General features: G+C 35.3%; 1 protein-coding gene across 6 annotated transcripts in view; it reads right to left on the bottom strand.

Moving 5' to 3' along the window:
• REV3L (REV3 like, DNA directed polymerase zeta catalytic subunit) overlaps window positions 1-13,114 on the bottom strand; it is a 186,962-nt gene that overhangs the window by 25,203 nt on the left and 148,645 nt on the right. For 4 of the 6 annotated variants that reach the window (XM_054492231.2, XM_063667083.1, XM_063667082.1 and 1 more), the window contains 4 exons: window positions 11,059-11,200; window positions 8,715-8,959; window positions 7,259-7,367; window positions 5,114-5,320 (listed from right to left, as the gene is read on the bottom strand). In XM_054492231.2, coding sequence (XP_054348206.2) covers window positions 5,114-5,320; window positions 7,259-7,367; window positions 8,715-8,959; window positions 11,059-11,200 — 703 coding nt within the window. Of the gene's footprint in view, window positions 1-5,113; window positions 5,321-5,769; window positions 5,897-6,459; window positions 6,641-7,258; window positions 7,368-8,714; window positions 8,960-11,058; window positions 11,201-13,114 lie in introns of those variants that run through there. The other 2 variants (XR_010126842.1, XM_063667084.1) reach the window with 2 other exon arrangements.

Genomic DNA, 13,114 nt, shown 5'->3' on the forward strand with positions numbered 1-13,114 from the left:
TTCTGTTACCTACTGCCACTTTCAAACAAGGTCAACTTTTAAATATGTGAGGACAAAGAGCTGCATAAGCAAGCCATCTTAGTGTCAAAGTCAAATATATCTCTGAGATATATACTTACAAGTAAGTATATACTCGTACATATACATAGTGGTCTTAAATGTCTGCCTAATGCTCTTACTCTGACGCATTTAAGTTATACCCCAAAGAGTCAGAACTCTGCAGTTACCCCTGAAGATCATGTAATAAGAAGAATTCAGCAGCACTAGAGTGAGGGGGAGGCGGAAGAGGGAAGGAGAAGTAATTAAATTAACAGATTCTGCTACTTTGTGCCAAGGTTCCTAACCTGAAAAGCATTACTTCATTAAAGGGCTAAGAGAGGATTTAAAAGAGAAAAAGAAATGGTTTCACAATTTAGGCCATGACTGGGGATGCTCAAAAGTCTTTTTTTTTTTTTTTTTGAGATGGAGTCTCACTCTGTCGCCCAGGCTGGAGTACAGTGGCGCGATCTCGGCTCACTGCAACCTCTACCTCCTGGGTTCACGCCATTCTCCTGCCTCAGCCTCCCAAGTAGCTGGGACTACAGGCACCCGCCACTATGCCTGGCTAATTTTTTGTATTTTTAGTAAAGACGGGGTTTCACCACGTTAGCCAGGATGGTCTTGATCTCCTGACCTCGTGATCCACCCGCCTCGGCCTCCCAAAGTGCTGGGATTACCGGCGTGAGCCACCGCACCTGGCCTCAAAAGTCTTAATAAAAACAAATGTTTTAAGTAAAAATTAATTATCTGAACAGACATAAAAAGGAAGAAATAAAGTTCAGACAATTTTTAAAAAGTCACAAATATACCTTTATCATAAATATGAATGACCAATAGTTTAGTAGAAAACTGTCGACATATAAAAATTTTAATTTATGAAGTAAGTCCAACTGAGACAGAGACATTAACCTCCACTATTAGCTACTTTATTCTCCATATTCTCTTCATAGGAATTTTTGCTTACCAAGTCTTGTCTTTCTCTATAATGGTACTGAGACAGAGACATTAACCTACAACTATTAGCTACATTTATTTATTCTCCATATTCTCCTTATATGCTTACAAAGTCTTATCTTTCTCTATGATAGTCCAGATCTAGTACTTTTTTGACTGTGTGTTCTCTGAAGGAAAGCAGGAGACCACAGTCAGTAATCCATTTGCCTCTCGCTTTTAAAAGCTTTTAATTATTCTGGATACATAACTGTTGTATATATATGTATATGCGGTACATATGATGTACACAGGCAGACAATGTGTAATGATCAAATCAGGGTAACTGGGATATCCATCACCTCAAGCATTTATCATTTATTTGTGTTAGACATTTCAATTCCATTCTTTTAGTTATTTAAAAATATACAATAAGTTGCTATTCACTGTAGTTACTGTGCTACTAAATACTAGATTTTATTCATTCTAATTGTATTTTTGTACTCATTAATCATTTCTACTTTATCTCCCTCCCTCCCCACCTCATTGCCTCTGGCAACCATCATTCTACCCTCTATCTCCATTAGTTCCTTTATTTTTTGTAGTTTCCATAAGAGTGAGAACATGTGATATTTGTCTTTCTCTGTCTGGCTTACTTCACTTAGCATAATGTCCTTCAGTTCCATCCATGTTTTGCAAATGACAGGATTTTATTCTTTTTTAGGGCTGATTACCGGACAAATGGGATCACATAAAGCTAAAAAGCTTCTGCACAGTAAAGGAAATAACAAAGTGAAGAGACAACCCATAGAATGGGAGAAAATATTTGCAAACTACCCATCTAACATGGGATTAATAACCAGAATATGTAAGGAACTCAAACAACTCAGTAGGAAAAAAACAAATAATTCGATTAAAAATGCACAAAAGGTCTGAATAGACATTTCTCAAAAGATGACATACAAATGACTACTACTGCTAATTAGAGAAATGCAAATCAAAATTCTAATGAGATATCTTCTCACCCCAGCTAAAGTGGCTTTTATCCAAAAAACAGGCAATAATGAATGCTGGCAAGGATGTGGAGAAAGGGGAACCCACTGTAGTGGGAATGTAAATTAGTAGAGCCACTGTGTAGAACAATATAGGATGCTGCAAAAATCTAAAAATAGAACTACCATATGATCCAGATATCCCACTGCTGGGTACATATCCCAAAAAAAAAAAAAAGGAAATTGGTACATTGAATTGATATCTGCACTCCCATATTTATTGTAGCACTATTCACAATAGCCAAGATATGGAAACAACCTAAGTGTCCATCAACGGGTGAATGGATAAAGGAAATGCCATATTATGTGTACAATGGAATATCATACAGCCATAAAAAAGAATGAAGCCATCTGCCCTTTAAAAAAAAAAAGTGGCTGATATCTTCCATTTTTACTCTATTGGTGCTAACTTTTCACTTATTCATAAGAGGCTCTTTCTGTGATGTTAGCTGCTTTTTCCACTCATGATTTCACCTAGAAGTTAACATTGTACTGTTGTGAAGTTAGCATATGATGAGGGGTCAAATGCATGCTTGCAGTCATTAACCTGAGGATAGCTGAGAAGACCAGGGTCAAGGAAGCAGGTACCGCTTGGCAGTCTGAGTTCACCGTGCAAAGCAGCAACGTATTCCCTGATGAAACCCTATTCCTAAACTTCCACTGCTAGTTCAAAAATCCTACCAAATTCTGGTTATTCTAAAGTTACAGTATTTACATATTTTAAAAATAGTATAATTTCTGCATTGTTTTATTACTAAAATACATTAATAAACACTTTTAAAACTGAGAGGCAGGGAAGAAATTAGGGAAATGTGGAAATGGCCCCTAAGAAAGGATTTGGGACAAGCATGGTGGCTCACACCTGTAATCCCTGCCAAGGCAGGAGAATCACTTGAGCCCAGGAATTCAAGACCAGCCTGGGCAGCATGGCGAAACCCCATCTCTACAAACAACAGAAAACTTAACTGGGCATAGAGGTAAGCACCTGTAGGTCCCAGCTACTTGGAGGCAGACGTGGGAGGATTACTTGAGCCTGGGAGGTCGAGGCTGCAGTGAGCCGTGGTTAAGCCACTGCACTCTAGCCTGGGCTTTATAAAGCAAGACGCTGTTTCAAAAAAAAAAAAAAAAAAAAAAAAAAAGGATAGCTTTTGGTTTTACATTAGTAATATCATTTCCATTTTTTTTCCTGCTAGATCATATAGATCAGTGGTTTTCAAATGTATTAATATGAACCCCCAGGACTGACAAAGTATTTTTTATCTTACCTAAAAGTATACAAATATAAACCTAGATACAAACTTTTATTGCTTACAGCCTTTACAGTCCAACTATAAAAAAAATTTATCCAGCACAAAATCATATTACTGTACCAAAATATTCAAGTTAACAATATTAAGTTTCCACTATAGATGATATTTTGCTGCTTTCAATGTGAATATGCCACTACTGCCTTGCTCATGTTTTTGGAGTTCATTTTGCCTACGGTGAGCTGTGTGAAGACTTTATGCTTTCCCTGCTTTTCTTTTACTGAAATAATGCAAATATGATATACCACAACGTCTTCTGACCTTCATTTGGCATGAAAAGATCACAATATAACAAGTTACTCTGTTCTTTTCTCACTCACTAGTATATTATTATATTACCCTGTCACACTATATTATATTTGTATCAAATAAACACTTTAGTAAATATGAAATTAAGTCATTCTATGAAAAATGTCTTTCAACTGTCACTATCACTGCAAAAAAGGTTTTGCTTTATATCTACTGGTATACTAGTAAATATGGAATGACTGTTGTTTATTCTGACTTAAAAAATTTTTTTAGTTTTTAATTTTGTGTATTAATAGAGGCAAGGGCTCACTATGTTGCTTAGGCTAGTCTTGAACTCTTGGGCTCAAGCAATCCTCCCACCTCAGCCTCTTGAGTTGTGGGGATCACAAGTGTCAGCCACCACACCTGGCTAATTGTGACATTTGGATAAGCCAATATAACTATAATCAGATCTCTTGTCAATACATAAAATGAATTATGCAGTACCAAGGCTGCTGTAAAAACTGCTACAAAGGTGGCACTGAAATTTTATGCTAATAGAAAGTTACAGTATAGTTATGAAGATCATGCAGAAATAGGTGTATGCTAATTTCTAAAATTATCATTGGAATAAAGACACAGAGGTATCTTATAGAGAAAAGTCACAGATCCCCAAGAATATGTATATATTTAGGCTTGGCATGAGAAAAACTGATCTTATGTCATAGAAATGAAATGGTTTAAAGTTTTAAAACAAAATGAAATGCTTGAATGAACAGGCATTCATTTAATGCTGCTTTAGTCTCTTTTTTTGAGACAGGGTCTCGTTCTGTTACCCAGGGTGGAATGCAGTGGTGCAATCATGGCTCACTGCAACCTTGACTTCCTGGGCTCTAGTGATCCTCCCATCTCAGCTTCCCAAGTAACTGGGACCACAGGCACATAACACTATGCCCGGCTAGTTTTTGCATTTTTGGTTAGAGATGGGTTTCAACGTGTTGCCCAGGCTGGTCTCAAACTCCTGAGCTCAAGTAATCCACGTGCCTTGGCCTCCCAAAGTGTTGAGGTTACAGGTGTGAGCCACTTTTTTGAGACCAAGTCTCATTCTGTTGCCCAGGCTGGAGTGCAATGGCACGATCTCGGCTCACTGCAACCTCTGCCTCCTGGGTTCAAGCAATTATCCTGCCTCGGCCTCTTGAGTAACTGGGATTACAGGTGCCCACCACCACATCTAGATAATTTTTGTGTTTTTAGTAGAGACGGGGTTTCATCCTGTTGACCACGCTGGTCGCGACTCCTGACCTCATGTGATCTGCCTGCCTCGGCCTCCCAAAGTGTTGGGATTACAGGCGTGAGCCACTATGCCTGGCCTTTTTTTTTTTTTTTCTTTTTCTTTTAAAAAAGAGATGGTCTCACTATGTTGTCCAGGTAGGATTCAACTCTGGGCTGAAGCCCCCACGTCTTAGCTTCCAAAGTAACTGGGAATACAGGTGAGTGCCACCGTGCCTCACTGTATTTTAGTCTCTTTTGAAAAAACTACAGATTTGTATCACTTACTTCAATGCATGGCATTCTCCCAGAAAAATTAGCAGATGTATAGCCAAATGTGACATTTGCTATCAGCTTAAGTCCCAACTGACGTGCATCAAGCATTCGTGACAGGGCTCTGTCTTGCCTGTAAGCCTTCATTGACTGCTTCACCATAAATCTAGTCTTCAAAATTTCTTCAAGCATTCTTGGTAGTACACCTTTTCTTACTGAAGGCTATCATAAAGAAAAAAAATGTTTAAAACCCCTCAAACATTATAGATTTACATAATTAAGAAGGAAGCATAAAACATAATAATGGCCAACTGTCATGAATTGAAACATGCTAACAATAGAGTGACCATAGTATTACTGGCCGTCAATATAAAATCATCACATTTTATTTCTTGGAAGAGGATTTTTCTCCTAAATGGTTCCTGCAATGTTTATAAATCTAACAGAGCACTTCTATGTGAGTTCAGAGACCTCCAGGGAGGAGGATGTCAACTAGTGCATAAGTGACCATACAACAAGTTCAGAGGGAAATTTTGTTCAAAACTTTGACAGAAACCCCCATTCTTTCAAAATGACACATGGGACTTGTATCACTCATAACCAACTCAGTTTTTAAAGATCTCATCCTAATGACCCCACACAGAAATCTGCATGGAACTCCATTTATCTACCTTGGAAGAATGATGAGCTGGGTTGACTCTGCTGACATTCAAACCTGCAGTTCCAGGGACTCTAGGTATTTCAAATCTGATGCTTAGACCACTAAGCCATCCCCTCCGGCCTATATTTATTAGCAATCTGGAAGAGGGGATGAATAGTGAGGTGATAAAATTTGTTGATGCCAAAAAAAAATCATTTGTATTCATCAAGACTAGGGAGAATTTATGAGAACTCCAGTAGGAATGAAAACCACAAAACAGTATTAACTTTGATGATGATTCACAGACACGTGCAAGGTAATGCATGTCAGACCTAACAATTAAAATCTCAGGTATAGGATAATCACACACCTGAATGTTAAAAAAATATTATTTTCATTAAGCTTTACACGCTGGGTCCAAAAGTAGATGCAAGTTTTTAAAAAAAGCTGTTAAAGGGAGATAATAAGCTGCTAGATATGCGACAATGGAACATATTCTAACCTCTAATTCATTTGGTGTACATTTTGAAGCAGCCATAATGTTTTAAGACATAAGATAAAAAGAACAGGGACCAAATTCGCAGAAATGTGACGGGAAAACTGATTTTTATATAGAGACCCATTTAATAAAAAAAAATCTGTTTCCATTTCTCCAAGTAGATCTCATCTACATCAGTCCTTTGAAATACTACATTTTAAAATTTTCCAAAAAGAAACATACCATGAACTCTTTGGTTAAAATTTTCTTCATCTACATTGCTAATTTTAGGTTAGCATTCCCTCTTACTGGTAGAGAATGATGCCACTTTTGATATAGTACACCAGAATGAATTTGAGGGCTGGTGGGGTCCACTCTACCATCAACCACTCTACTGTCTCATGATTCTAGTACAGACTCACTGCTAAGAAAATAGAAAAGAAAGGAATAAAGTTGGTATATAAGAGGCAATATAATCTTCTTTTAGATGTCTCTTATTAATCTTTAATTTATAAAGTTTTCCTCTGTCTCTTTTGAGGGGAGATACAGGAGAGAAAAAAGGGATCCTATTTTTAGTTTGGATATCTTCTGAAAAATATAATCAATAAGTCTATTAGAGTATCATTAATTCTAAGATAGTCTTAATTTAAAATAATGTAGAACAACAACTAGTAGCATCTACACGTTAAAGCAATTTAAATCTTTGTAGGTAATACATTTTGACCATTAAGTTGCTATTTAAGTCTGCCTGATTCTAATAAAGGGCAGAAGGTATAAGCATACGTTTATTTCTTTCAATATTTCGTTAACTAAAATTTAATAATTTAAAGATTTAAAAACTAAATTCAAGAAAAACAAGGTGACTGGTTTGTTCCTGAAGTGATTTCTTAGAAGATTCTTATACCTTTGACTTTTTGAGATAAAATATTCAAGCAAACTCGGTGTTTTTGTTTTCTATTATGTGCCAACAATATCTAAACCATTATCAGCTCTCCAAAAGTTAAGCCATAGTTGTTATCTTTCATTTACAAGACAGTATTACCTTGACAAAAGCTACTCCATTGGGGGACACTGTGATATCATGCCTAACTTGGTAAAGTAAATCTGGAGGTACTCTCAGAGAGGTACAGCCAAATTTGAACTCATCATACCTGTTAAGAAAGAGAACATTAAGCAAATACTTCCTCAAATCATAGAACAGAGGTTTTATGCAATTTAAAAAATCTTTCTAACTCCATTAGAAATTCATTTTCAAACATCTAAACATGAATTCATGTACTTAGTAATATGTTTATTTGCCTCATTACCGAAATACAGTTTTTCAAATATTCACAATTTATTACAAGAAACATTTCTTAAATGGCACTATCCTAAAATTTATGGGTAAAATCTATACCGAAATACCAAATTTCAACTCAACATCTGATCATCTTATTTATTTTATTACTATTATTTTTTTAGATGGAGTCTTGCTCTGTCACCCAGGCTGGAGTGCAGTGGAGCGATCTCGGCTCACTGCAAGCTCCGCCTCCTGGGTTCACGCCATTCTCCTGCCTCAGCCTCCCCGAGTAGCTGGGATTACAGGTGCCCGCCACCACACCCGGCTAATTTTTTGCATTTTTAGTAGAGACAGGGTTTCATCGTGTTAGCCAGGATGGTCTCGATCTCCTGACCTCATGAGCTGCCCACCTTGGCCTCCCAAAGTGCTGGGATTACAGGTGTGAGCCACCACGTCCAGCCCAATCATCTTATACTAAATTACTTAAATAAAAGTTTATTTTTATTTAACATCCTTGTGAATATATGTAAAGAATAATTTAAACCTTAAATAGAAATACTGTAAATCTTGTAAATTTTCCAAATTCCTGTTTTTAATAAAAAGACAGGATTACCAATATAATTTCCACAGATGCTTTCTATGAAGGAATATAGGATATACTAAAACCAACACATGGTCTCAAATACGCAAAAATCAATAAAAAGGAAGACTCCGTTATTTCCTACAATTTAAGAAAAGTATCTAATCCTTTGATAATTTAAAATGTTATTATCAGTTTATAAAATTTAATTTACATTAATTAATAAAACCTAACATTTAATTTTAAAAATCCTGGACTATTTATAAGAAAAATAAAGAGGAGGTCTAGTTGGAGTTATAAGATCATAATCCTCAAACTGTTCCACTGAAAGGTAATTTACATCAACAATTTAACTTTCATTTTAAAAGAGACTATAGTTACATATGGAGTGAAACAGTTGCAAGGCTGACCTATTCCCAATCCTCTTCATGAGTCATCCATCCATGAAGCTGGATTAATCATAGGGTGATCCATGTCAATTGGTAAGACAACTACAATGAATGGATTAGCTGGGATACAGTCCATTTATCTTGCTCATAGGGAAGGTGTCCAGAGCAGAGAGACACTCAGAAAGTGTCTAATTTTAGTAAGAAGTACAAAGCACAACAACATTATTGTAAATGTGAAAAAAAACCTTACTTTCCCAAGTTCTCCACATGGCCAAGGCAGGTGGAAAAGCAGTAGTTATATGCAATCACAATAGAAGGATAAAGTGACTGGAAATCCAAAACGAGAACAGAGTTGCTATAGAAGCGGGATTCAGGCTCCATAATTAGAGGAACACACTGTGGGGCTCTCATTTGGGATCTTTGCTGAACACTAGGTGTCACAGGAATATAGTTCATTGGTTTAGCAATACGCAACATCATTGATTCCACACGGTACTGCAGGAAGAAAGGGAGGTGAGAAGACACAGTTTAAACATATCGGTCATTTGAATATATAATCATTTGAGGATAATCTGCTTTTCAGAATAAGACTGTATTATTATTATTATTATTTTTGAGACGGTGTTTTGCTCTTGTTGCCCAAGCTGGAGTACGATGGCACAATCTCAGCTCACTGCAACCTCCGCCTCCCAGGTTCAAGCGATTCTCCTACCTCAGCCTCCCGAGTAGCTGGGATTACAGGCATGCACCACCATGTCCAGCTAATTTTTTGTATTTTTAGTAGAAACAGGGTTTCACCATGTTAGCCAGGCTGATCTCGAACTCCTGGCCTCAGGTGATCTGCCCACCTCGGCCTCCCAAAGTGCTGGGATTATAGGCGTGAGCCACTATGCCCAGCCTGCAATACTAGTTATTTAGTCAGCTTTCAGATGCGAAAAGGGATATATGTAAATCCTTTTCCTATTCCTACGACTTTTATAAAAACTATAAAACATGTCAAATAACTTAAAAGATAAGTCAATTTTAAAAGACAGATGCAATTAGATCTCTTTTTATTTTTATTATTTACTTATTTATTTTGAGATGAAGTCTCGCTCTGTTGTCCAGGCTAGAGTGCAATGGCACGATCTCGGCTCACTGCAACCTCCACCTCCTGGGTTCAAGTGATTCTCCTGTCTCAGCCTCCCGAGTAGCTGGGGTAACAGGCTTGTGCCATCATGCCCAGCTAATTTTTGTATTTTTAGTAGAGATGGGGTTTCATCATGTTGGCCAAGGTGGTCTTGAACTCCTGACCTCAAGTGATCCCCTGCCTTGGCCTCCTAAACTGCTGGGATTACAGGCGTGAGCCACTGCACCCAGCCCTCTTTGTATTTAAATACAGCTACACCATAATAACAAAGTGTAGGACAGACAGCTGTATAGTTTGACAATTTCATTTAAGAAGTTGGTCGATAATCTTGGAGAAATTTATTTGGGAAAATTAGAGAATTAAAAAGCTGTCAGGAGACTTAAGATAGAAAATGTTATCCCAGTTTTTCCAAGAAAGAAACAAAATGATTATAGAATTATAAACTATTGAATGTGGCTTTTGTTGTGGAAATAATTAAAAAATTAAAAAAAAGAACTGAATAGTAATCAGCTTATTACTGGTCCCTAGCAAAACTGAATCAAACAATTACTGGTATGTTTGTTTCTAATAATAACTATTAGATGGCTTGGGGTATTAGAAAAAAAAATTACTCACAAGAACCAGCCTGGGTTCACTGAAGTATTCTCATGAGGTTTTAAGGTATCTTTGCCTTTTATTACAGACTAGCTCAAACAGTTGTTAAATTTGATGGGTATAAATAAAATAAATAGCTTATAAGCAATTAAATGAAATAAACATGTAAAAAAAGTAGTTGGAACTCTATTTTTGCTATATTTACTGAACTGGTTGATTGAGGAATGTTATAGACACAGGTAATTAAAATAAGGATTTTACAAGGTTAAGGAATCTGAGTGTTTTAATATGGTATCGCTGATGCCTACCACCGTGCTTAACAAACTACAGGTATTCAAATACATATTTGTTGAATTAATACATAAAATCATTTTCAGCAAGGTGTTTAGTAAAAATCTCTCATTATATCCTTGGGAAATTACTTACATATGAATTAAATGGCTTCTTAGTTTTCTTTTTTTATAACATTTAAAAAAGTTACATAGTCCACTTATATCGATTTTCAAGCTTTTTATTTTTACATTAAAATTATCTATGGGAAGTTTTAACAAGCCAAAATTAAAAACGTAAAACAAAAGAAAGGTAGACTTTGTTGCTTCTCTAGTTTTAAGGGGCATCTTTAATCACAGTAACAATATTCAGGAATATAATATCCTTAAGGGCATGGACATTTATTTTCCTAATATCATAAAAAACTTGGCAGTGGCCAGAAAGTTGGCATAAAAAGAGAATAAAATGACAAGATTTAATTACCCAGCTATTGATTAGTTGGTACCAAACAGAAAGTTTAAAAAGTCAAATCACTTCAAACATCGCAAAAGTGTATCACTCATACAGAACTTTCAAGTCTGCAAGAAAACTGATTTCCCACCTGTGAACCCCTTGTCAGTACATGTAAAAACTGAATGCCAAAAAGTCTAGCCATCTCACTGGTTTTCCCAATCAGGTCCAGCTGTTCTAACATTTGGAGATTTCCACGGACACGGCTAACATAATGATCAACCATTTTCCATCTGTTAAAAAAGAATCCACATTATGAACATCAGGGAAAAATTTGGACACTTGAAAACAGTACTTTTTTCCTGCCAAAAATCTACATGCTAAAAGTGAGGTTACTTAAGGAAAGAGTAATGATATGAGCCTTTAAGCAAAGTATGTTAAGTAATTAAACATTAGAAAATTTCAGGTATTTCAAGGGCATGAAAAACCAGTAAAGATACGCAAAATTTAAAATAGTACTTGTGATTAGGTGGTAAGATTAAGGATCACTCTTTTTCAATATTTTGCTTGATGTTGCTCTGTTCTTTTTTTTTTCTATTCTTATTATAGAAAATTAACATTCTCCTTTAAGATACAGCTGCTGATTATGCAATAATTATTTATCATATCTATAGATTTTTAAAGAACATGAAGGGTCTGGGTTATCATTGTAAGTCTAAAATAAAAACATGCACTATGTTCATGGCAAAAAAAAAGAGTAATTTGGTGAAGATTTAGAAAAATCAGGAACATAAATTTTAGTGAGATAATACATGGGTTAAACATATTTCAAGTAAGTATTTTTTGTGAAAATATAAAAGTTCTGTTTTTCAGTTTAAACCTTAAATTTAACCTCTTTACCTTACCTTCTTAAGAAAACAAACAATAAAACCCTCAGCAAATCCATAAAAAGAATTTTAATATTATAAGATGTAAAAATGATCCAGAAGTATACTATAAGGAATAAAATTTATTCATTTGAAGATTAAGGTTCACATATATTGTAATCTTTAATTATATTGCTTTTAGAACAATATAGTCACATAATTGTTTAATAAATGTGTTTAAAAACCTTTTCCTCGGACACATGACTAATGCTTAATAGAAAAACTAGAAAATGAATGTGAAGGAAGAAAAAAGATACCCTATTATAAAAAAGATAGTAACAGTATATTACCAAGAAAGTAGAGAGATTGGAACCCTCATATACTGCTGGTGGGAACATAAAATAGTGTAGTTGCTTGGGAAGATAATTTGGTAGTTCCTCAAACAGTTAAACATAGAGTTACCGTATAATCCACCAAAAATTCTACTCCTAGGTACATATCCAAAGGGAATGAAAACAGATATCTACACAAAAAACTATATATCAATGTTCATTACAGTATTAATCATAGCCCAAAGTGGAAACAACCAAAACGTCTATCAACTGATGAAGAAATAAAATTCAGTATATATCCATACAATACAGTATTATTCAGCAATAAAAGAAATACTGAAAGATGCTATAACATGGACTATTCTGGACAGCATTATGCTAAAAGAAGCCAGTCACAAAAGATTACATATTGCATGATTCTGTTCATGTGAAATGTCGACGACAGTCAAATCTATGGGGACAGAAAGTAGATCAGTGGTTGTCTAAGGCAAGAGGTAGAGGGTGGGGGGACTCTGGTGGAGGGGGTGATAGGAGTGACGAAAGGTTGAAGAGTGGTGGCTAGGTGCAGGATTTCCATTTAGAGTAATTAAAATATTATAAAACCTACTGTGATGATGTTGTACAACTCTGAATATACTAAAAGCCAGTGAATTATATACTTTAAATGGGTGAATTGTATGATATACAAATTATATCTGAATAAAGCTGTTAAAACATTAGGCAAACATGAAAGAATCCTAAACTCTGTAAGTAACTGTTTAACAAAATAAACAGAAATTTTGTTTCATAATTTACATTTTTAACTTAATATACTGACTCCCCATATTTATGTTTTGTAGTTATCAAGTGTGCTATTGTATAATTATAACATATTTAATCGAAATACTTATGGAATATCTTTTATTACTGTAAGCAATGGTGTGATGAACATTTTTAAATCATGATTTTTAATCATCTTTATACAGATGATTAAATAATTTCTTAAAATAAATTCCTAGATTTGGTCAGT

The sequence above is a fragment of the Pongo pygmaeus genome, chromosome 5, assembly GCF_028885625.2.
Source record: "Pongo pygmaeus isolate AG05252 chromosome 5, NHGRI_mPonPyg2-v2.0_pri, whole genome shotgun sequence".
NCBI classification, from domain to species: domain Eukaryota; kingdom Metazoa; phylum Chordata; class Mammalia; order Primates; family Hominidae; genus Pongo; species Pongo pygmaeus.